Source organism: Penaeus japonicus, unplaced genomic scaffold (assembly GCF_977035675.1).
Source record: "Penaeus japonicus unplaced genomic scaffold, GWHDUDI00000001_assembly GWHDUDI00000032, whole genome shotgun sequence".
NCBI classification, from domain to species: Eukaryota; Metazoa; Arthropoda; class Malacostraca; order Decapoda; family Penaeidae; genus Penaeus; species Penaeus japonicus.
Window position 1 is genome coordinate 10,683,184 of NW_028234434.1, and position 24,724 is coordinate 10,707,907.

The following is a 24,724-nucleotide window of genomic DNA, read 5'->3' on the forward strand; positions in this document are numbered from 1 at the left end:
AAAAGGAGAGTATTTAATAAAAAGAAAATATTTGTCAATAACCGAGAAATCTGCATAAAAGCAAAATTTCTACATATGAATCATGTCAATACTAACTATTGGAACCTTACATTATAAAGTGCATAGTGTTAATCAGGAGTAATGCAGCCTTCAACTGTGATCAATTCCAGAGAAACTACAATAACAATCTCACTGAGTACAATTAATATTAATACAATAGTAATAACAATTTTCATACCATGGGAAATAGTAAATATAAAAATTTAAGTGTAATGACTATAGTGTTGCTATACATGGCATCAGCAATTAATTTAAGAAGCTACTCAAATACACAATAAAAATATAATATACACAAAAATGATCATCCTTTTGTACTTACCAGGCTTGTTCTTGAGTTCTACAACAGCCTGCACAGAACGGTTGTTATAGAAGACATTGAGGGTGCGGACCATCTTAGTGCGCTTCAGGTCAGCTATACGCAAAGTCAGTCTGCTTATCATATGACTGCCTACTAGCTTGACGAGCTGAGTTGTTGTGGTGAAGCGAGAATCCACCTGTAAAAATTTACCGTTATTGTACCTCTTTTGAGATTAACCATTTTATACAATGTCTACTTGTGTAAACTGTAATTTATTGTAATAAGGTAAAGGGATCCACATTTGTTTTGCTTTATGAGGGAAAAAAATCAAAATCTAAACATTACTCTGAATAAAAAAACAGTAGACTTCATAAAGGACAAAATTATAACACATGAGCAAGAGTATGATATCAATCACACACATAAATAGCAATGACGTCTAACCTAACAAGAATAATTACTAACCTTAACTGTGGAGAGCTTGACACTAGTGAATGGAACTTCTGGGTTATTACAGACAAGGCATGGCTCAGATTCAAGGTAGTATCCATCAAATTCAACTAAAGATGCTAAGGAGTTGTAAAGGTTAGCATTAGGATGGTTGGCCAGGAGCTGTGACTGAGTACGGAGGACAGTGACAGCTCTGTTGATGTATTCAATAACCTGGAAGAAAAAGAGCATATTTAACCATGACCATAAAAAAAGAGCATATCTAACCATGACCATAAATGTATATCATGTTTGTGGTAATATATCAATATCGTAATTGTCCAAGAATAATGATTATAAAATTACATTAACCTTCTTTTCACAGTGTTGAGTCTTGAGTGAGAAGTAGCCCAAAAGGTCGACAAACTGGGCAGCCTTCCTTCCATAAGCAGGAAGGTGTGGCCATAAGGACCACATGAGGGTAAGGAGAGTATCCTGATCCCTTGGTGGGGAGTGGCGGTACAGCGCTAGGACCAGCGAGTGTGCCTGCCAGCGAACTCCAGTAGAGTTGGATTCCAAGAGGAATGTTCGGACGAACTGGCTGATGCGGTTACGGTCCAGGTATCTACAACAGAATTGTCATATCATACAATGATTTAATGATCAAACTATATACCTATATATTTTCATATCATAGATATATTTAATGATTAAATAACATTTAATATAAATTATTGTATTTAGCTTTAACTTAACTCACCTATTGATCTGAGCCACAAGTGCAGCACAATGTGCCTCTTCACCACGACTTTCTCCCTCACTATCTTCACTTGAAGCTCGTTTTGTACTGCTGCTTGAGCTCTGTTAAAGATGATGCAGATGTACAACTCTGATAATAGTAATTAAAACTAAAATTTTAAACAAAAGACCATTATTAAGCCAAGGTACAACATAAACAACAAATCCACATCATATTACCTTCTTGAAGACACTCACTTTGGAACTTTCTGAATTCTTTGAAGTGGGACAGAGAGCTGCCTGTAAGAGCTGGAGCACTGTAGGTGCAACTCCTTCCTCTAACAGGCATGATACTTCCATCAAGAAGCCAAGTACACTCTCATCCTTCATACAGTACCTTAAAGTTCAAAACAAAGGGTCACTAATGTTGCTTCCACTTTTTTAAATTTAGATCAAACTATATGATAAGATGAATGAGAATATGAATACAAATAAGAATCATAAAAAATGATGATGATAGAAAATATAGAGACATAGATACGGATATAAAAAAACAAATAGAAATCCTATAAAACAGGAAGTATAATTTGCATTAATACTTACTTTTGCCAATTTGGTGTCCTGGATGAGGCAATGTCCACACATGACTTCAAATGCTCAATAAGTTGGATAAGAGAGTCATATGGCAGTGCAATTGGTGTTAACGATGCACTCCCTGAGAAGCTAAATCCTCCTTGTGCACAGAGAACCTTCACATCCTGTTTCAAGATGAAAAAAATAAAAAATTACAAATATATTTACCTCCAATGAATAAAAGATCAATCAACTAATACCATCAAAAATTAAACTTCAAAATTTTCAATGAAAAAGATGATAAAACTTTAATTGAATAAATAACTAGTAGTCTACCTTGATATGATAGTCCAGTGCGTGCATGTCCCTCATCTGGCGGTACCTGTCCTTGTGGCCACAAATGAAGAGAAGCAACTTGCGCACCTGACGCCTTACAACTGGGGTCTGTTGAGTCATCATGTACTCACACAGATAATGAGACCATGCTGGTTCAAACTGGCCACCTTCACCTAGTTTCTTCATCTGAAATATGGATGAACAAGTTAAATACCTCAAAACTCCAGCATATGATGAATACGTAGATCTTACAAATTGGTTTCAGAAGTAGACATGTTATCCATTTAATGGCTCTTTTTCATACCTGGTATGGCAGCCTTAGAACCATTTCTGTCAACAAGTGGGGGAAGGCTGCAAAGACATCATGGGCATGTCCCTTCACATACTGCCGTAGGAAGAATGGAGACATGTCTGGTGGAAGGGAGAGTGGGCGAGGTTTGAGGAGACCAGCACCAATGACGGTGCCTCCCTGCTCTTCAGATGTTGCCCGCCAATACTCCAGCAGAGCTTTGAGGAAGGAGAGACAATGTTCCATTGCTCCTGATCGAACTAAGCACTTGGCTGTGGCCTGGGGAATCACGCTGGAATTATCACTGCTGGATCTGCCACCAGACTTGCTTCTGGACATCATCACACCTAAGAGGATAAAAAAGTTCAATTTAATTAACTGCAATAGAATAATTTTTAAAATAAAACTTTTGAAATTCACAAAAAAAATGTCATTCCAGCCTGGCAACACTTAGTACTTACTCAGTAGTCTCATAACAACAAGCTGGACTTCCTTGCCAGGTGTGCGCTCAGAGACTGTTGCTACGTCTATGCTGCTCATGTTCAATTGAGTGACTAGAGCCATAAGGACGGCATCCAGGCTTGTGCGGTCTCTTGTGTCATTGCCATCCAGGTCAGAGGTTAGCATCAAGAGGACCTTGAATTAAATAATTTAATATCAATAGTGAAAAAGCACAAAAAAATCATGAACAAAAATTATAACAATATATAATAGTTCTTACACATTTTATTAGAGTTGCCTCATAAAATGTCACATGGGAAGTGAACAGCACTACATGACAAATTACAATCTAAAATTTATTGAATGTAACTTAATGAGGATGAAGTCAATAAATATATAAACCAGTGGCATTTTATAAGCATATTTGCAAAATAACAAAAAATTACAAGTTAGTACTGCTACTTCATAAAGACAATGAATAATATATATACAATATAAAAGATAAAATAATATACAAAAGACAAGGTAATTCACGATTTAATCTACTTCAAAATTAGCAGGAGATAGTTTCAAATAGTTTCATTAACATGGTACCACACCATCAACCTTTACTCATCTTTAACCATGTTGGTATTGTCTTAATGTACAACTTACTTGGAAGAAAGGAATAGTTGTAACTCCTCCAACTGTCGACAGAGATGGAATGCGCTGGACCAGGGCATCTAGCAGAGCCAAGCGGAGTGTGTGCAGCCCTACACCTCCTTCTGGTAATTCCTCTTCAACCAAATCACCCTATGAAATACAATAAAATAAATTAACTTTACATTATTTTCAACTGCCTAATGAATCAACATCTTACTGTTACTTTAATACAAACCTTGAATATAGTAATACACACATATGATAAATCTTCATCAAAACTGACCTGAAGTGTGGTTGGTAATGCTGACACTCCATCGCGAAGAGTTGCTGCTCCTGGTTCTTGACCTGTGTCACCATAGGCGGAACTGCGTCCAGACACATTGTGCTCACCACCCAGGCTCTCAACAACAGATCCTCCAGATTCACTTCCTGCACTTCCAGCCTGGAATACAAATCATATTCATTAGTAATAATGGTCCTCTAACTTTTGATACTTCTTACATTAAAATACATCAATTACTTACTGATAACTCAGGAACATCCTTTAACTAAATCATCTCTTAATAAATTTAAAGGCAGCAGATATCATTTGCTAGTTAATTACTAACATGTTCTGCTGGAGAGGCTCTTAAGTTTGATCCATCAGTGGCTGCTGTAGATCCATCCCCATCATCATCATCTGAGCCATTAGCTGAGGCAGTAGTATCAGAATAATGTCCATTCTCCTGCCCATCAGCACCTTCTACATCACCAGCTTCTGCTTCTTCTCCACCATCCTGTAATCATTAGTTTTAGAATGTTAATCACAGGAACAAAGATCATGCTTGAATAACAATAACCTGACTACTTAGAATATACAGATATACCTAATGATGATGTTACTAACCTGTTGACCTTCTTGCGCATTAGCCTGAGCTCCGCTACCAGGCATTCCTCCAGCAGCCAGTACCTGGAGACTATGTAGTACTTGGCCACTTAGTCCCTGCAGGCGATGTAAACCAGGCAGGCCCCCTACCAGACCCTGCAGACCAGGAGGAAGATTCCCCAAATCTGCTGGTGCTTGTCCTTGGTCTTCATGCAATGAGAGTGCAATTGCAAGTTCTACCATGGCATCATCATCATCGGCAGGGAGATCCAGCATACTACTCATCAGTGCACCTCTCAGAGCCAGGCCACCTCCACCTCCTCCTAGGGCTCCTAAGGCTTCCAAGCCTTCTCCACCAGCACCTGAAACACAGGGCAGTTCAACTCATTTATGTGATCTCTACCACAAATGAATGTTCACTGATTTATAAGCAAATAGTGAATAAACATATATGATACTATTCTCTGCTCAGCTTACCTGCTTCAGCAATTGAATCTGCAGCTTCTGCTCCTTCAAATGGAGGTTCAACTAGGGCAGCTCCAACTGACTCTTGTGTAGTTGTTCTATTCTTTTCAGCATCATCCACACCAACACCTATTTAAAAGATTATTATGCAAGAAGATATAACATTCAATCATAATTAAATTTTACAAAATGAAAAAAACATGCATTAAGTAATATTGCTTATAAAAACACTATTGCTTATCCGAAAACAGTAAAAATCCTTTTGTTATCTGTGAGTTTGTAAACATTCATACCTGGTGTGGAGCACCTTGGTGGACTGGGGATAAACACCTTGCGTCTCTTGTGCCGAGGTCTCAGAACTCTGATCAGTGCCTGTTTAGCACCAAAACTTACACCTGTGTCTGTACATAGTAGTAGTTCTGTGTAAAGTCTTACAGCAAGTGGCACTACAGACAGGGAACAAACTGTATAGGCATGTATGATCTCCACCACTGCTTGTACTGTTGCCTCAACATGAGTCAGTCCTGGAAATACACACAAAATCTTTTACAATACCATTTATAAAAACAAGTCTGAATGTACTATTTGGAATTTTTAACAATAAAAATCAATAATCTCATCTACAAGCAATGCTAAATATAAGAAAATATACACAAATGATAAACAAAAAACGAATTCAGAATTAGTATCTTAAAGTAATCGTCTATATCCAAAAACTTACCAGGTTGACAAACAGGTGTCAGGAAGGGATTTGTTGGCTTGGCACCATGCAAAGACCAAAAGACAGTCATCAGCTGTGCTAAGAAGTGATTATCATCACAAGTAATATCATTGCCATTACTGTCTCCTCCCTCAAGTGTTGCTTCAGAATCTGACGTAGTGTCTGATGCTTTGCTTAGTGTGGAGTCTCCATCTGATTTCTTTGACATAGATGCATCACCATCTGTCTTTGGCCCAGGAGAAGAGATTGGGATGTCCACTTTCTTGGAATCATCTTCAGATGGTAATAGGGCCAGATCACAGGATGGTACTTTTTCTGTATACCTGTAAAGCAATAAAGATACATATGTGACTTAATGATATATCCTTGTACTATATTTTTATCCTAGTGATATAATGTCTGATATGCAATGCTCCCTCAATTTGGGTATCTCATCAATATATAATTTATACATACTTGACAAGATTATGAGGTCTGGCAACTGCCACATTTCTTGCTGTAACAACAAGCCTATGGTATGCCTCACAGTCTAGTTGATGAGGGTCTGTCACACGGCACAAAGTGCCAAGTGCTTCTACCACATTGGCAAGCTGTGCTCCATCTTTATGATTGTGATATGCAACTCTGCTCTGATGTAAGGAGGCTAGAAGAGTACGGGTGTGATGCTGAAATGAAAATACAAATGTCAGTATCTCAAGAAAGATTATGACTATATTATCCAAAATTACACATATTGAACCTTTAATAAAGATTATTCTACTCCAAAAAAATACCTGTACAGTAGGTGGGAGAGGAAGATTCAGCAATTTGGTTGCAAGTTCCAGTGCTCCAGCACGAGCTACAATCTTCTCAGCAGGCGTTGCTACAAAGCATCCATCAAGAGTCTCAAGTGCTGCTGATACAAGGCGGTCTACAGCAGTCAGTGGTACTGGGGTTGTTGCAGTGCTGCCTCCAGCTGAAGCCGATTCTGAGGATGTCCCAGAGGCTCCAGCAGTTCCAGACCCACTTACAGTGGTGGGGAAGTCCTCTGGTTCTTCTGGCCAACCAAAATCATCTTTGGTCTTTCCATATCTATAATAAAAATGAACATAAAAGTAATTTGTCAGAAAAAAAATATCCAAAAGAATACTGAACAAAATAAAAAAGCATAAATCATGGTGTATAAAAGTTTTATTTCAGACTATGACAAAATTTGATAAATGAATAATATGAAGAAAGACTATTCCATCATATCATTAGTACAGAAACTGATTTGTACTCACATCTTTACCGAGTCTACAATTGTTACATTTGAAGGGTCTGCTGAAGGTCCAAATGTGATTACAATACGTTTGTCTGCTTGCAATGATTCCTCTCTGGTGAGGGGAACATCAAACCAACGGCTTCGTGTCGCAGCAATCGATACAGTGCGGCCAAACACCTGAAATGATGTTAAGTAAATATATCTCCACCAAAAATGAATGAAACTTTTGTACTATCAAAATCTTGTGAACAATCATTTGAAGTGACCTCTATTAGACTTTCAATAATCACAACACCAACCTCCAAGAATGCAGGAACCCTTTGTGTGTCAACAGCACCAACAGCAATTCTAATGCCGCAAATCACTAATGTGGAGTCATTGTTGGTAGCCTCTAATTGGAAACCACCTGGCTTGGTTGATGCTATGTACATGCCTGCAAAAAAGATTGCCACACAATGTTGTCATCCTTGATAAAGCAATTATGGGAACTTTACAACTAAAAGATAATTTTCTCTCCTTTTAAACATTAAACCATTTAGGGGACAGAAAAACATATTGCTTTAAACATACCTTGGCTGTTCAACCTGTTCTTCAGTTGCTGAACATTATACACTTGCAGAAGATCATTTCCACCAAATTCGATATCATTCATCACAGAGCAATGCTCAAAGAAGTCAACAGGGAACACAATGGATCCTGCAAGATTAAGATTCAGTAAAACATCTGTTTCAGATGAATCAACTTCTTCACTGCTTTCTATCACTTAAACAGTGAAACAACCATGGCTTTGTTGTATATAACAATGCTAAAACAAGAGTATACCAAATTAAAGTTCCTAAATCTGTATACATAATCCATGTAAAAAAACAATGGCAAAGCTAACATTTTTACCTGGGATAACACCTAATGAAAATTCTAAACAAAATATAAGCCATAATTTACCTGATGGCCTTCCAAGTTTGGGAGCTTTTTTCTTCCTGGAAGGTCGAAGTGCTGAGATAGCACTGACGCTCTGCATTTGAGGTGACAGCCAGAAATCTGTAATGGAGTTACACTCATAAAAGTGTCATCTCTATACTAACCATTCCTTATAATTCTTTCCCACACCAAAAAAATAAACCATTCTTGGACAATTGTCATATTTCAAGGATAAAAACATTCATGTATCACACAAACCTGTTGTCTGAGGGTTTGCATTGTAGATCCTGAGGGACCCATCTTCACACAACAGAATGAGTGTTGTCTTTGCTTCATGATTGGGGGACCACGAGTGACGAAGAGCCACCAAGTCTGTCATTCTGCTCTTGGCAGGGAGTACCTTGATCTCTTGGACTAAGATCTGATCTGGCTTCACCATTAAGATCACTGGATTGTTGCCTGATTAGGAGAATAGTATCAAGTTAGCATACATCTTTATGTCACAGTGTACACTAAAAGGCCAGCTGGTTTTCACTTGGGCAATGGCATAATCAACAAAAAGATACTTAAATCACATTGCCTACTGTAAAATCTTCAACTGCATAATTAATATAAGCTTTCAGAAACTAGCATGGTTTAATCTTAAAGAAAATCAATACTCCAGATGTCATAAAACACTATACTCAAACACTGCATATACTCAAAACTAAATATATAAACAAGAAGTGCACACATATGTACTGAATTTACTACATAAATTACATGAAAGAAAAAACAGACAGACAGAGAGACACTGATACACTCATTCACACTTGCACTTGCACATATATATCATGTAACAGCACACTTACTAGACTGGGTAAGACATGTGATCAGCCCAGGATGGCCAGTGACCTCCCCCCACTGACACAATGGTTGCGGTGCCATCTTGCTGCCACTACCACCACTGCTGCTACCACTGCTACTGCTGCTGCTGCTACTGCTGCTGCTGCTACTGCTACTACTGCTTCCTCCAGAACCATTGCCTCCTTTCACGCTTACTGGGAAAAGTTTCTCAACACGTTCATTTTCACCTGAAATAGAAAAATCAAGCACATGAATATTTCTTCTTACTGCAACTTCAAGTGTTATAAAATTGGTGAAAAAAGAGAATATCTGTAATTAATTCCTTGACCCCAAGATGCCAGTTTACATCTCAGGATGTGTGGCTAACAGACACCAGTTCATATTGGCTAATAATGTTTTCAAACATGTTTAAACTTAAAGGAGCAAAAGAGGTGAAAAGAGGCTAACTGGAGCAAAAACAAATCACTCCTTTCTTGTGATTCTTTTGTAATTGTAGTTATTATAAGCAGTTCAAATATGATTTAGAATTAGTGTTTGATACAAAGATACCCTCACAAACAGCCATCAAGTTTATCCCATCAATGTGTACCTGGACAACTGTTACTTACTTATGGAGACCAGTGGTGCAATAAAGCTCTTTCCTTGAGAATAGCTAAAGCACAGGACTTGGAGAGTATGAGAGTAATATACAGATACTCCTCCTCCTCCAATTTGGCCATTGCAGTCCTATTGGGAAATGAGAAAAAAATAATTGTATTATTTGTATTCTTAACATTGAACTCTGTGCTTATTTCATCTAGATTACAATTTAATGTTAAGCTCAAAATATCATAACTTGCCTTGAGATCTTGGTGTTGTATCTGAAGTACATTTGTGACATAGAATGGTCCATGTTGTGCTGAGCTTTCCTCACTCAACACTTGTGTGTAAATGTAGCCAGATGAAGCCATAGCCACCAAGCAGCATCCTGCATCCTATAAAGTGAAAAAATCCTGTTAGCCATCTCGCCTGACATGATATATTCAGGAGCTTTAGTACAGTGATTTTCTACTGAATGGGCTACAATTTCTTTAACCCATTCACACCGGGACATATTTTCACCTACTCCAGCTAACGCCGGGAAGATAACAAGCACGTGACGCTTCGTGCTGGGGTGTTTTCTCACTATGCAGGGCCGCACTGATCCTCTCAGAGCGTTTTTCACCCACCCTATTCTTATAGTTCTCAGGAATGCGTCTACTATGTAAAAGCACATAAAAATATTACCATGTTCAGATGAGTTATTTTAGTAAAAAAACATATTACAGTAATGCCATTTTAGTTTTACTTTATTGAACTTTGCCTATATTCTTCACTTCCATGTGAAAATACCAAAGGAAAGTGGAAGCAATCTCTTAGTGGGGCATCAAAAAACATGTTTTACAGTTTGTATGAATAATCATACACGTACATATGAGTATGTATATGTACCTCGTAACGTGACATGACATGATTTCACGGGTAATCAATAAATTAGAAGTAGTATTGCATCAGTAATTTAGTTTTTCGACTCAGATCTTTTTATTCGACTGATCAAGAAGCAGAAATTACCATGATGTCATCAATATCACATAGTTTTCTGATACGTCATTTTTTTTTACATTATATCTCATTTTATGACATTCAAACACCTAAACTGAAGTAATAGAGTCTAAGAAATTATGTAAAACGATTATATTTGAGAACAATCTAGCAATCTATTACTGACATTTCAGCATATCACATTGCCCCGCCCGGGACCCAGAAAATGCACCACATCTCAGGGCGTCACCCGGGTCTGGGGATAATTTTCGACATCATTATAGCAACCGGCATGAATAGGTTAACCCAATCACGCCGCGGCCATTCCGGCTTTGCGTGGTCGCAATACCGGGGTTCTCGAACACATAAGCCTAATGCCTCGAGATTCTCAGGCACACAAGCCACGAGCCTGGGTTGCCCACTCGCTCTACCCGAGCGCGCAGCTTCCCCTCATAGCTCGTCCAGGGCGTCTGACGCGAAAACCACAATACGTGCTATCACGTCAACCGGCATGAATGGGTTAAGGAAGATAATGGATAAATTAGAATACTGAATCAGAAATGCATTACATATTAGAGGATAGTTCAGAATGAGAATCAACTATAATGTTTTTCCTTAAAATATGTAGTACCTGAGTGCAGACAAAACAGGCATCCTTTATCTTTCCAGATGGCAGCAGGAAGAAGTACTGTGGCGAGAGAGAGTCAATACTAAGGTCGTAGATTTTGACAAAGTCTGCAGTGATGAGGGCTAGTTGTGTTTGCTGGCCTGGCAGCCATACAGCACGAATGATGTAGTTTCCAGACTCCAGTTGGGGGTGTAGAACCAAATGGTCTGACACACTTCCAGCACTTGCAAATGTAAGGACATGGCAATCCTGAGGGAAAAAAATGCCCATTATCAATCAACAGAATATGAAAATAAGATGTTATTCAGTAGCAAACTACAACAAACTGTGTCACCGATACTTATTCCAGATGTCCTACCTTGAGACCACAGACAGCAAGGTAATCATCATTGGCTGGGTTTGCTGTAATAGAGAGCACTGTGAATGGCACTGGTGCTGAGGAGAGTCGAGTGAGGGTAAGCTTCCTCTTGGCAGAGTCATGTTGTTTGAGAAGAGAAGACAGCTGGAGCACAGTGATCTTTCCCTTTTCATGAGATACAGCCAAATGCTGTCTCTTGCCACCTGGAGAGGCAAGGCAGCACATGGCAACTCTCCTGATCATGTGAGCTGACACCAACTGGCGGATGGTTTGACCTTGCTCACCAGAGTAGTTGAGGCGAACATTTTCAAAGGCTCCTTCCTGGGACCCGAGAGTGGCTACCATCAACTGTTCTGATGGCTTGACAACCTGAAATATTATCATCTCTTTACATCTTCAACTTTTTTAATCTCTTGTAATAAAAAATAAAGACAAGAAAGTAGCTTGGATCTCTGACAAAGACTGCATTTTAAAAAAGTATAAAAAGGCTCTTTCTGCCAGTTCTATAAAATCTTTTTGTCCTCTATAACTGCGAAATATTAACCACTGGACTGCAAGCCACAGCTCAGGATAACTTAAATTTTTTTCAGATTGAGGAGCAAACAAAAATTCCAACATAAAAATATCCAAACAAAACACCAAGTAAAAAACAAACAAACCTTTGAATCATTATGAACTTGATGAAGAGCAGTCAAAGCACGCTGATATGACCCCACAGAGCTGGATTCCATTGAACTGGACTGAATAGTGGGCATCAAATCAGACAACAAGTCGAGGACTGTTGCTGCCACCTCACTGCTGCTCACTTCACCGACTAAGAGATCTCGTACGTTTTCTGTAATTTGCCAAGAGGAGAGAAAGTGATGAGCCATTTGCTTTTACAGTATGATCTGTATTGTCACTATGATTTGTATTTACTGAAACTTGCCATTTGTAGGTGACAACTTTGTTTTGCTTACCTAGTTTCTTGGCTAATGCTTGTCTCTGCTTGTGCGTGTCATCACGATGTTTATCCTTGGGAAACAAGGGAGAAGAAATTGTAGTTAGATTTCAATATCAATAGGGTTGTCTTTTCTTGGGTAAAGATAATTTACATGTTGATGCTCCATACTGTTTGATGTCCTAGTCACTTCCAGAATTAATTATCATATCCATATATGAAGGAATTAAATATATGAAAATATGAATTATATTTATTATAAATAAAATGCCATTCTTTAATATTTCTACATATATTACAAGAGAGAAATCTCTACCAAAGTATTTTACTGTGTATGATTATGCAAAAAAAAAAAAAAAAAAAATTGCAAACAACTGTTACAACACTATCATACCTATTATCAAATTTAAAAAATTAACACATGAAATAAACCTTTAAACTTTATATATCTAATAAATTTGTAGCACTCAATGTTGTAAATATCATACTTCCATCTTTATATGAACTGACATCCATCAAATTTTAAAAACAGTCACTAAATATGTACCTATATATTTGACACACGAGAAATACACTCCAAAAATACTTACCGACTGAGTTCCCTGGGATGGTGAAGATGGGCGTCGTCGTAATGAAGATGGAAGCAGAGGCTCCACGCCAAATGCTGCGGGCCCACTGGACGACCCACCTCCATCTTCATAGGAGGCCGGGCTCCGTTTGACAAGGGCCTGTCACATGAAGATAAAATGGTCAAAACCTCGCTATACATAACATAACAGTATAAATCCCTTCAATCACTAGACCATCATGGAACAAATTAACAAAGCAAAACCATTCTGTAGAATCAAGAAAAGACAGACCTGACATGAGCCATCCTCCTTTGCTCCACAGTCACAGAAGAAAGCCCCATACTTTGCATAGGTGACATCATGCCCTCTGTGACATACCCGGGCACAGACTGTACAAACTCCAACACCGTCAACCATACGACAAGTGTGGCAGTGATACCAGTGTTGATGCATGAATTCTTTCTGTGTCAGTGTGAAAGTGCAAAGTTTGTTGCACATGCTGTCTTCATCCTGTGGAAGAAAAAAATCATATTTCATTAAAACTAGGACTGCTAAAGAACATTTTGATGCTGAGAACTTTATCAAGTTTATCATACACATGAAGTTAATATGATCAAATTCACAAGCAATTAATACTTACAGAGTCTTCACCAGCACTATCATCATCTTCTTGCGCCAGATCATCTACCCAATCAGAGTCGGTGTCAGCTGTGAGGTCTAACTCGTAGGGAGGCGAAGTCATGCCACTTCTGTAAGCAACAGCCCATCTCTCACTGCTCACCTATGGAAGGAGTATCAAATGTTAGGATTTTACGTAAATACCCTGGAAGTCACTTACTATTATCTGCAATATATTCAAAAACTAATTACCCTTTGAACATACATTCATATTTTAATCTACTGTGAAGTATGTATTTAACAAGTCTTTAGATTCAAGAAGTTTCCTTGTATATTATAAAGGCAACATTTATGCATTTATATATCATCTTGAAGAGTTCATCTACCATCATTCAAAGGGAGAGATTCCTCTCTTAGGATTACCAAAAGAATTTATAATTTCTGTTTCCTCAATGTCTGGTCTAATGGTTTTGTGATCAGGTATGACATAATATTCTGATATATCAACCAAGGACATTTCAACTAGAGAAAAGATTATGCTATATCTATTAATTAAGTCAAGGATTTACTAGACTTCGATCAGTAAATCAGACTGTGAATGACAGGTCATAAAAGCTCCCATGTTACTTATAGCAAAACATATATGCAACCATCAGATTAGGTTTCAACTTGCCATTCGTCTTCCTCTTGCCCTTTTTTGTCACAGTTTTTTGGCACATTTCTCTGTTCCCTACATCTCTAACTTCTATCATATCATGATAAGAGGATCTAGGGAGGTACAGGCAAAGAGCAAAATCCCAGTAATTCTGTGCTAAATTTCCCAAGAGAAATCCTCTCTCATTTCTCTGGACATTCATTCACTTTAGTTCTTGCCTTTTTCACTCATGGGCTCTCAAACAGCTATCAATTGAAGGACACTTTGCAGACACTGCAAATCCTATTCGCATCATCTCTAGTGTGTGCAAATGTAATGGTGGTAAATATATGGCAGTGTTCTTTCTTTCGTTACTGCCCTCCAATTTGTTTGCTTCCATCTGGTATACAGACAATCCATCTTCAATGGACATCCTTCACAATATAATATTCCTTTCTCCATTTTGAGGAAGCAGACTTGTCAATGCCCCTATTCCTCAATTTGTTGAAGGATCATCTGGACATGTCATTTTTTCTTTATATCTACAGAATACAAGATACAGAACACAGAGAAGCCCATTTCATTATCTTTTCTGTTTTGTTCACATTTCATATATCTATTTCAGTTCTTCTCCTTCTGATAGGACTTATTATAGTTTGGGATTTGTTCATGTCATCTATGCATGGTGGAATAATCAACCATGCATGGCTTTTCCCTTTTAAAGGGATATTAAAATTTGGTTAGCCTTATCTCATAGCAGTGGAACTGATGGGAGGGGGAATGGTTTGGTTGGCATAGGTTTCTCTCAACATTTTTTGTTTTCCCTTGGATGTGCCTACAAACTGCCCTGGAGTCAACTCAGTTGATGTATTGAATTAGGCTATCATGCCTGATCAATATTACTTTTGCCACAGATCTCTCAAACAGAAAAGGCAGATTTTACAAATACCAAATTGTCTAACTGAAGATACCTGCATTCTCTTACTTATTACATAACAATCTTTTAAAATAATTTCCAAGGGCAGGCAAAGAACTTCCCTTTTCAATATCTACATCTGTGCTATGCATCCAAATACAATAACTGAAACAATTATGACAATAAAGTGAATTAATGACCCTTAAAAACAACTAAACCTTGGAATATGACTTACTTTGAGAGCAGCCACAACATCGCTGACATATGAAAGAAGATGACACATAGCCTCCAGAAGTCCTTTGTCTTTCTCTCCAACCAGATGTTGTTTGCTACAAAACAAATGTGTTCAAATATAAGCATCATTACAAGACAAATCACTCTGACACTGATATAAATCACACATTGTTATTTACTAAACAAAAACTTTCACATGTTAGGCTAAGATCCTTTGTACACTTACCACTGTGTAACCCACTGAATTGCAGCTCTGAACAGAGTCACATGGCCAGTTCCTGCCCCTGCACTTGCCAGGGATGACATGACAGAGAGAAGATGTGTCATGCTGGACAAACCCTCACTGCCTCCTGACACTAGAGAGGAACCAAGAGGAACCAAGGATCGAAGAAGGGCATGTGCAATCTCCTAAAAAGACACATGAATCCAGAATTAAGAGAAAAGTTATCATGTAATATTTTCAATAAAAGCTACATCAATTTATACAATATATACACAAACACACACACACACATACATACTCAAATACATTTAAAAATTCCTACAATTTACTAAACTGTATAGAGTACCAACCTCTGCACTCTGTGTGTCCTGTGTAATAATATAAGCTGTAAGAGTCCTTAGGAGTTGCCAACTACTTGGGGTTGTATCTGAGTCACTTGTGGGTGCAGTTGTTAATAGATTTGTAGATAGCCAACCTTGTAGTATTCCTGACTCTAACCAAGAGCCCACAGATATACGACTGCATATAGATGCTAATGTGTGGTCATTTGGATTCTTTTCAGCTATAACATGAAAAGAGTAATATATTAGAATTCATAGTTGTTTATCTACAAATTAATTTCCTAGAAAAATCATCTTTGGTTCTTTTAAGATTTTCTTTGGTTCTTTAAAGATTTTCTTTTCTAAAGTAAAGTTTGTACTCACATTGAATTCAAGAGGATATATCAATTCAATTTGTAAAACAGATATAACAGAATCAATCTCAGAAAGATTGTCCACCAATCTTTCCTCTACCATACACAGCAGAATCCACTTACCTAATTGGAAGAGTCGAATAAAGAACTTGATGATGTGTGTGGGAAGGCTAGACGATGACATGTCCCCACTTACTGGTGGACTCAATAGAACAGATGCAAACTGTGACTCTGTAAGGAATTTGTCCAGAGCTAACTTGCCAGCAGACACCTCTAGAAGTTCTTCCAGGAATGTTGTACATCCTTCCAAAATCTGCTCATCTATAACTCTGTAAAATTGCAAATGAAAGTGATTAATAAAATATTGAAAGACAACCAACAATTAATCAAAGAAAAAAAACTTTCAACATTAAAGACTTTGTTTTTTTAATCACTGACCATAACATATAAATAACTAAAATAATGCTGAAGTCCTTATCCTACTTACCCCTCACATGCTGCTGCAGATTGCAAAAGGGACTCAACATGTGTTAGTAAATGTGAGTAGAGGGTCAGCTGGAACTGATCAGGCGAGGTAGAGGAGTCCCCTCCTTCCTGGGCCGGAAGGAGACGGTCAAGTGCAGTGGAAACAGACTCTGATACATGGTCGCAGGTGGCGTCAACAGCAAGTCCAACCAGGGTGCTAGTTAGTAGTCCTCCTGTCTTTTCATCATCACTGCACCAGCTGAACAAAATATATTGTTGTTATGGCTGATAGTGGTGGCTAGATCTCTGGTGCCTAATTTTCTATATCTATACATTATCATTGTCATAATTACTTGTGCAGAAATGTTCTCTGTTTACTCTTCTTTTTCAATAGTCTAAATATATCTCTAAATGATCCATAAAGCTACATCTATCACTATACTAACCTTGCAAAATCTGTTGCAAATGTAACAAGTGTGTGCATCACATGTTTTAGGGCCAGGTTGATGGTAAAAGATGGCTGAGCAGAGAGGGTTGCCACATGGCCCATAACAACACCAGACACATAGGTCTCCCCTGGTAGCACATCACCACTCATTGTGCTTCTCTGTAATAGAATCATATGAATTTCAACCACAAACGAAATCTACTTATTTTTATAGACATGTTATCAATCTTCAGAAAATTTAACCATCAGACATAATTAGATATCAGACACCAAAAAAATTGCCAAAATAACTACTAACCCATGCATGAACAGCTGGGAAATCTGACATTGTGTTTGCATTCCAATTGTCCAGAGCAGTTTTCAGTGGTGCTGGAAGAGCAGCCCTAGTTAGGCAAGGTGGGTGTGGTCCAGCACGGGGAACATGGCCACCAGACACAGCAAGCACAGAGGAATATGCATCAAGAGCTTCAATGGGTAATTTGCTACCTTCCTCCAGGACACCATTCATTTGTTGTAGGAGACTCCATCTGCAATGCGATATAATGGCTGGTTATATATATATACACATAATCAAATGAATAAAACAATCTTTTGATATCAATAATCACAAAACATATACAGCAACACTATATATACAGAGCCATATTCATAACTTATAAATCTTTCAATAAAGCTAATGATATTTCTGTCTTGAAATTAATAAAAAGTAATAAAACAAGAAGCTATACCTTGTTGCATAGGCAAGGGCCTGAATGAGGCTGAGTAGGCCGGATATTGGAAGCTGATCTGCCGAGATGTCCAAAGCACGAAGCAGATCACTCCCTTCGCTTGAACGGAAGTCAATGTCACCTTTCTGACATGCTTCATCTAAGGTTACCTGCAGTCGAGCCAACACTGTATCCAACATATAGAGGTCTGAGAATGCTGGCAGCTGTTCTGATGTCAAGAGTGTCCCTACCATTGTGCTGTAACCCTGGAAGAATAAATTAATGATTAGTATAAATCCTTTTCCATGCTTTCCTATACCTCTACCCAGAATGGCAGAGGAGAACTAAATTTACAGATGGGTAGAGCTACCTGTTATTAACCCATTCACGCCGGGGCAGTTGCGGCTTTGCGCAGTCGCAATACCGGGGTTCTCGAACGCATAAGCCTAACGCCTCGAGATTCTCGGGCGCACAAGCCGCAAGCCTCGGTTGCCCGCTCGCTCTACCCAAGCGCGCGGCTTCCCCTCATAGCGCGTCCAGGGCGTCTGACGCGAAAACCACAATACGTGCTATCACGTCAACCGGCGTGAATGGGTTAACCCATTGCAGACGGAGATAAATTTGCTTGCCCAGCCTCCAGGATAGGTTTTATTTTAGAGAGAGACCGCTTGAAGCAATATAATTTGAAGCATCCAAATCTCTTTCAGTCATTCATTGTAAAACTAGAGCGGTTTTTGTGTTTTATTTTTTGTGCGTTTTATTGAGTTTAGAGACTTATATGTGCCATATGACAGGCTCTATCAGTGCTGCAGTTGACTAAAATTGTAGTATATTATCCATATTAGCTCATTATTTTCTTTATACTCAATGTGATAGAAGAATTGCTGTTTTATGGGAGGACAAAAGGCAACTTTATTTTTTCGTATTTTTGTGCTGTCATGAACGAATACGAAACATATAACCACCTACAATAAATATAACAAGAAGAGGTAGGGAAGAGGAATGAAATCTGTGCTTGTGACTGTGAGTGCCACAGTGAAAGGCATCCATATTGGCACAGGAGCACATTTTAGACACTGGGTATGGATTGAGTCACCTTCCTCTTCTCGTTCTGCCTGCACATCCTTCATCGGCGGTAGTTTTGAGCAAGGGTTCATCAACTTAGTGTGTGCCATCGCTCTATAGAGACAGTGCTTACTAGAGACCGTGGATGGGTGCCATTCAAGGCTCTCTCACCTGCTGGTGCTAGGAAAAAGTGGTGCCATCTAGGTTTTGGACGTTAAGCTTGCACAATATTACGGTAATTATAGTAATTATGACTGCAGTAGCCATCATCACTCATTCCTTTTTCATAGCAAAATAAAATAGCACAGTGATCCAAAATCCCCGAACGTCGTGTACGTCATGATGCCCGTCGTCAGGCCAAAGCTCCTACGTCACGTATATCATGACACCCGTACGCAATGGGTTAATAGCAGCCTACAGATTGCCAATGTCTAGTCTAAATATCTATTTTTTCCATGAATATATTCCAGTTATGTATAGTGAGTTGGGTTGGACTCTGAAGAAAAAAGGTGTTTCATAATGACAGGCATTGATTGCTATGTTTCACTTTGACAGAGATTTCTGAAACACTCTATTCATGAATAGTATTTAAGAAAATCTTTAAAATATATACAAAATTTAGGAAATCCAGTCAGACTACAAGAAATATCTACAAATTAACAATTACTGCAAATGTTCAAAACACTTACTTTATTAAGCAGTGAAGTGATGAGATGGTTTGCAACTTTCAGATCATGTTTGACATTACACATAGTCTTTGCAACAGATTTCAGAAGTGCATCAGCTTTCTGTGTAGTCAAGCTTTGCCTTACTAATCCATCCTGAAAACAAAAATCAAATCATAAAACAAATTAATACAGTGACACAGGGCACACAAATTTTGCATTCTGAATAAATCATATTCATCAGTTCTTATTCAACTACTACATCATCAAAAGTGAAGTTACTAGATATAAAATAGGTAATATAATGTATCATAAAAAATAAAAAAACAACAATCTGAGAAGAGCAGTACCTTAATCCATCCATTAAATATCTTGTGTGATGCTCTTGGGCCCCATAAGAGAGCATGCAGCAGATGGGATCCTTCTAGCTTGGCTTCAGCACTCGCCATAGCTTCCAGGGCTGACACAGAGGGTGGCATGGTAAGGAGCAGACGGTAAGACAGGGAGAAAGCATACTGCACAGCACAGAGACCAAGATAGCTCAACTGAGGGTCAGAGGCAAATCGTAGACTAGGGTCATTCTGACAGCCCACTCCTAGGAGATTGACTAGTGTGTCGTACAATGTGCTGTATTTGAGTGTGTCAGGAGTGGCAAGGATGAAACTGCAGGCCTGTGGAATTACAAAACATATTAAACATTAGGGTCATGATACAAAGTTAGAAGTTTGTACATGCCTATAATATTCATATCTTAATGCAATATCTTTGTGTCCTTTTTACACTTTTATTTTCTTTTTTTCATTAGAATATAATCCTAGCTTTAGAATATTGCATCAGTAATATAATCTTTTTGTAATAATCAAAACCCAATAAAGTCTCCCATTATCTTACCAGTCCATCAAGTTTGGGTGTATCCTGGGTATTTGTTTCTGCAGGGGTGAGTGTGTAGAATCTTGGACGAATTGCACAATCGTCATGAGAATAATTCTTCCTGAAGTTCTCTTCCAAGTCTCTCCATACATGGTACAGCTTCCCACCCGAGCCTAAGCTAGACTCCTTTCCAGGGCTTTGGCTTTCACATATGGGTTTAAACAGATTCCATTGGACCTGCAATGTACATATGCAAAGCATTCAAATGGCAAATATAATCAGATGTATCATCAGGTAAAATTCAACATAATTTAACTCATTGGTCACGGTATTAAAAAAATGTTTATGCAGTAGGATGGCTGTTTTATATGTCTGGCACGGTGCCATCCACGTCTATGACCGACTCTGCCTTTGCAGCAAATCATGCCATCCACTGCTAATGGGTTAATATAATCAATAAATTAAACCCAACATACTTGTAAACATACATACAGAAGATATGATATACTAACCTGCTCAATCAACACCTGAGGAGCCTCATAAAGATTCTTCATAAGGTAATCAAATATGAGAAGTAGACGTGCCAAGTGCAAGATCTGCGTGTCTCTCATGGGAGTGCCAATGACTGAAGACACATTCACTACAGCAGATGCAACACTCAGTAATACACTCTTCTTCTGCATTAGTTGCAGTGAATGGAATAGGAACAACAGCAACTGGGCATGTTCTACATTCAAATCTGTAAGTTGAATACAAAAATAATTAATTGAGCAGTATAGAAAAATCCTAAACCCTTCCAGGATGGTCAGCTTGAGCTGACCATCTTATTTTTTAGATTTACAATATAATATGCTATATTTGCTATGCTATCATAGTTACAAAACTGCAGGAATAGATAGCATGTAACTTCAATAATATGAAAAAAACAGCACCAAAGTGATTCAACCCCATACTGGAAGGTTTAATAACAATGTTAACTCCTAAAGGATAGGTGTTCTACATATAGTCATGCTCAGGTGAAGATATGGGCAACCTGTACCAATATTCCATAGGGAGGTAGAAAATCATTTTTGTTTGTGCATTGATTAGTGATTGTTTGGTGCATTTTTGCACCAGATTGTAAGATATCACATCCTTTATGGAAAACATAATTGGAGTCATACCTTCTGTTTCAGCTTCTGGTGCTGGTGGATTTGTGATGGACTTTGTCAAAGTTGTGATGACACGGTGCCAGATAAGAACACAAGCTGTGTCTGAGTCGCACTTGAGCTCATCTTTGTCACGTCTTTGGCGCAAAAGTAGAATCTGTAACAAAAGGTAACCCATGATGATAAAAATGAATGAAAAATAAACTTCAGTAAGAATCCTCAATCCTTTATCATCTGCTCTGTACATACATCAACTTCTGCTCTATAGATACTATATCAAAAAACTCCTTCTGCTCTGTAGATGTTACTTCAACTTCTCTATACTTTTATTGTATTACTGCATACCTTCCTTAGCTTTCTTCTTTATAAGTTTTTCCCAAATAAATGAAATAAAAAATATGCCTTGATCATTTCCTCTGCCTTATTTCAAAGATAATATCATACTCCGTATCTTTAGAATCTTTTATTCTTTGTAATGAGATAATTCCTGACTAGAATACAAATCCCTTCTAAATACTCCTGACAAATTCTAAGAGTTGCCCTCGCCTGAAAAAAAATTACACTGATCAAATTAACAAAATGACACAAACCTGGGCAAGCACTGTTAGCGTTCGTGGCAAGACCTGTAGAGGCCAGTCTCCATCTGGTGTTGAGGGGGAGACTCCCAGCTGAGCTAGTAGTGTATTCTGAAGTGTCTCACTCAAAAGACCAGAAGCAATGACGTTGTGAGTGTAGCGGTAGAGAGCATATGAGAACTCATCATAGAGAGACCCCAGCACTGGTCCAAGATATCCAGTAAGACTTCCTGATGATCATATGACAGAATAGGGTTGCAATTTGTGATTACTTCCATATCAGCTCACATAATAAAGAGATATGATCCAACTTTAGCAATTAAGATGAAGTGACTTCACTCCAACTCACCTGAGTCTGATCGTGCAGTCTCCCTGTCTAGGTCCCTAATGATAGCGGCTAAGACTACCATGTGAGTCTCAGCCAATCCTGCACGTACATATTGCTGTACATAGGCACACTCACTCTCCACTAGATAGCTGTTCATCAGCAGGAAGATGTGTGATGCCAGGGAGATGAACTGGAAATAAAAAAAAGAATATTAGTGTTCCTAATGTTTCATACTAAATTATGAGCATGTGAAAAGACGTGTCTTTTTCAGCCCCTCTACATATGCAAATCAAGAGTATAATCAACAATATAATCATACATGAAATATACAAAGTTTTATAACTTAAAAAAATAATAATAATAATAATAATAAATAGTAGGACTAATAAATAATTAAATTCATAAGAACATTAAGAATTAGACATTTTACTTCAACATCCAAAGAAGAATTTGTAAATGTTGGTGTTAAATCAAATTGCATGTACATGTGTATACATATGCATATGCACTTCTATATACACACATGTGTATAAATGCATATGTGTCTTGCCTGCATTTGTTTGCATCTGTTTCTCTATATGCACTGTATCTGTGAGCAGGTGCATGTGTGTTTTCATTTCCATTTTCTAATGATTGTGGGACATTTAACCCAATGACAACAGGTTTCACATATATGACACCCATATGTATATGTGACACCAGGTGTCAATATGTATCTGACATGGCATCGACATCTGCTTAGAGTCGATGCACAAACACAATCATGAAATATCATGGCTATAACAGTGCTAGCTTCAGAGCTACAGAGTTCCAAAGTCAGCTTAAACCCTTGTTTTGTGATTAATTTATGGAAAAATACCATTTAGGATAGTTTGTGCTACCCGGAGGCTGGAGAAAACACTTTCCCTGTCCCTCTTATATTTAGCCGATGCCACTAGCATCACTTAACAACCAGCTTGACCGCTAGTTTGGTCATTATGCGCACTGTCGCCATAGGGTTAATATTTCTTTCTTTGATAAGTACATTGTGTTATTTGAAACCCTAGACACTAAAAACAAATACAATTTACAATAAAATATCATCATGATTTCTATAACATCTATCAACCCTACAACTTACCCCATGAGGTTCTCCCTTCTCAGGAACAATGGTGGTGACTTCAGAGTTGTGGCGGTGAGGGGTCTTGGCTTGGGAGTCATCCGGGGAGGAGGATGAGTCACTGTTCCCCTGACCGGCTCCTGTGGTGGGGTCGTCCCCTCCGTCGCCTGGGGTGCTGGGTTCCTCAAACCACGAGCCAATGATAACTGAGTCGTCGTCTGTGGCGGGGCCAAGCACCGGGTTATCACCACAGTCTGCACCACCCCCAACACCAACACCACAACGACAGCAACCACACAGACAGAACACAGGTCAATAATGCAATTTGTGCTTAGCAAAACAGGCATCTGTGAGGCAATACTGAAACATTGCTTGTTGGTGGGAGATCTTGATTTCTTACAGTTACTTGCAACAGACCATACAAAATCAAAATCAAAATGTAATATTGTAGTTTATCTAACCAAGCTTATCACCTGCCTTTAGATTTTTTCCCTTTTTTGTAATGTGTATGATTAGGTATGGAGGAGAAAGTCCATTCCTATTTATTTGCAGTTATTACATACTGTATGTGGCATTGTGCAAAATACAGTACATGTTAGAAAAACATTAAAGAAATTAAGAATTATCTGTTAATTTGTGTCTGTGTTACTGAAGTGAGTAAGTGCCTTGATTAGCAAGAGAGTGAATGGCTGGGTTTAAGGGGGAAGAATGAAAAAAATAAAATTTTCCATTGATGGTTTGTTTGCTTAGTGAATGAGTGTGTAGACAAGTGCATGGGCATGTGTGTGTTTGGTTGTGTATGTGTCAGCATGTTTCTGCATGACTGAGAGTGAGTGTGTGTCGTCTATTTGGCAGGCATGCAAAGCATAATCTGGGAGCAATCTTCAAGAGGATCATGATGCACCAACAAATCTCAGTTTCAGATCTCATTCACAACAAGGCATATTTGCATTACATTAACAGATAGAATTGATATAGAAAAATAATCATGCAAATCATTTTCATTTGAAAACAAAATCATTAAGCAGAAATGAACTGTCAGGTAAGCAGAATAAACATAAAAATGCACTTTTGTTTTTTGTTTTTGATGTTTCTAAAGCAGTTATTGAGAAGAGG

At 38.3% G+C, this 24,724-nt stretch overlaps 1 protein-coding gene across 13 annotated transcripts in view; it reads right to left on the bottom strand.

The window, feature by feature from the left end:
• Window positions 1–24,724, bottom strand: part of poe (E3 ubiquitin-protein ligase-like protein poe) — a 48,467-nt gene that overhangs the window by 11,989 nt on the left and 11,754 nt on the right. For 7 of the 13 annotated variants that reach the window (XM_043016741.2, XM_043016740.2, XM_043016744.2 and 4 more), the window contains exons 12-60: window positions 23,630–23,862; window positions 22,531–22,699; window positions 22,197–22,411; window positions 21,622–21,763; window positions 20,971–21,197; window positions 20,480–20,695; window positions 19,939–20,259; window positions 19,613–19,744; window positions 17,880–18,124; window positions 17,450–17,678; window positions 17,150–17,310; window positions 16,726–16,962; window positions 16,362–16,567; window positions 15,895–16,106; window positions 15,548–15,729; window positions 15,323–15,416; window positions 13,560–13,700; window positions 13,211–13,429; window positions 12,941–13,078; window positions 12,370–12,424; window positions 12,070–12,245; window positions 11,411–11,779; window positions 11,056–11,301; window positions 9,704–9,838; window positions 9,473–9,590; window positions 8,870–9,091; window positions 8,277–8,477; window positions 8,043–8,138; window positions 7,671–7,796; window positions 7,400–7,533; window positions 7,120–7,277; window positions 6,631–6,928; window positions 6,314–6,522; window positions 5,858–6,180; window positions 5,430–5,660; window positions 5,149–5,265; window positions 4,693–5,033; window positions 4,415–4,582; window positions 4,090–4,248; window positions 3,819–3,956; window positions 3,185–3,359; window positions 2,739–3,070; window positions 2,435–2,620; window positions 2,129–2,283; window positions 1,766–1,922; window positions 1,548–1,648; window positions 1,160–1,412; window positions 824–1,021; window positions 380–554 (exon numbers count right to left, since the gene is read on the bottom strand). In XM_043016741.2, the coding sequence (XP_042872675.2) occupies window positions 380–554; window positions 824–1,021; window positions 1,160–1,412; window positions 1,548–1,648; window positions 1,766–1,922; window positions 2,129–2,283; window positions 2,435–2,620; window positions 2,739–3,070; window positions 3,185–3,359; window positions 3,819–3,956; window positions 4,090–4,248; window positions 4,415–4,582; window positions 4,693–5,033; window positions 5,149–5,265; window positions 5,430–5,660; window positions 5,858–6,180; window positions 6,314–6,522; window positions 6,631–6,928; window positions 7,120–7,277; window positions 7,400–7,533; window positions 7,671–7,796; window positions 8,043–8,138; window positions 8,277–8,477; window positions 8,870–9,091; window positions 9,473–9,590; window positions 9,704–9,838; window positions 11,056–11,301; window positions 11,411–11,779; window positions 12,070–12,245; window positions 12,370–12,424; window positions 12,941–13,078; window positions 13,211–13,429; window positions 13,560–13,700; window positions 15,323–15,416; window positions 15,548–15,729; window positions 15,895–16,106; window positions 16,362–16,567; window positions 16,726–16,962; window positions 17,150–17,310; window positions 17,450–17,678; window positions 17,880–18,124; window positions 19,613–19,744; window positions 19,939–20,259; window positions 20,480–20,695; window positions 20,971–21,197; window positions 21,622–21,763; window positions 22,197–22,411; window positions 22,531–22,699; window positions 23,630–23,862 (9,471 nt within the window). The remainder of the gene's footprint in view (window positions 1–379; window positions 555–823; window positions 1,022–1,159; window positions 1,413–1,547; window positions 1,649–1,765; window positions 1,923–2,128; window positions 2,284–2,434; window positions 2,621–2,738; window positions 3,071–3,184; window positions 3,360–3,818; window positions 3,957–4,089; window positions 4,249–4,414; window positions 4,583–4,692; window positions 5,034–5,148; window positions 5,266–5,429; window positions 5,661–5,857; window positions 6,181–6,313; window positions 6,523–6,630; window positions 6,929–7,119; window positions 7,278–7,399; window positions 7,534–7,670; window positions 7,797–8,042; window positions 8,139–8,276; window positions 8,478–8,869; window positions 9,092–9,472; window positions 9,591–9,703; window positions 9,839–11,055; window positions 11,302–11,410; window positions 11,780–12,069; window positions 12,246–12,369; window positions 12,425–12,940; window positions 13,079–13,210; window positions 13,430–13,559; window positions 13,701–15,322; window positions 15,417–15,547; window positions 15,730–15,894; window positions 16,107–16,361; window positions 16,568–16,725; window positions 16,963–17,149; window positions 17,311–17,449; window positions 17,679–17,879; window positions 18,125–19,612; window positions 19,745–19,938; window positions 20,260–20,479; window positions 20,696–20,970; window positions 21,198–21,621; window positions 21,764–22,196; window positions 22,412–22,530; window positions 22,700–23,629; window positions 23,863–24,724) is intronic. The other 6 variants (XM_043016742.2, XM_043016750.2, XM_086556332.1 and 3 more) reach the window with 3 other exon arrangements.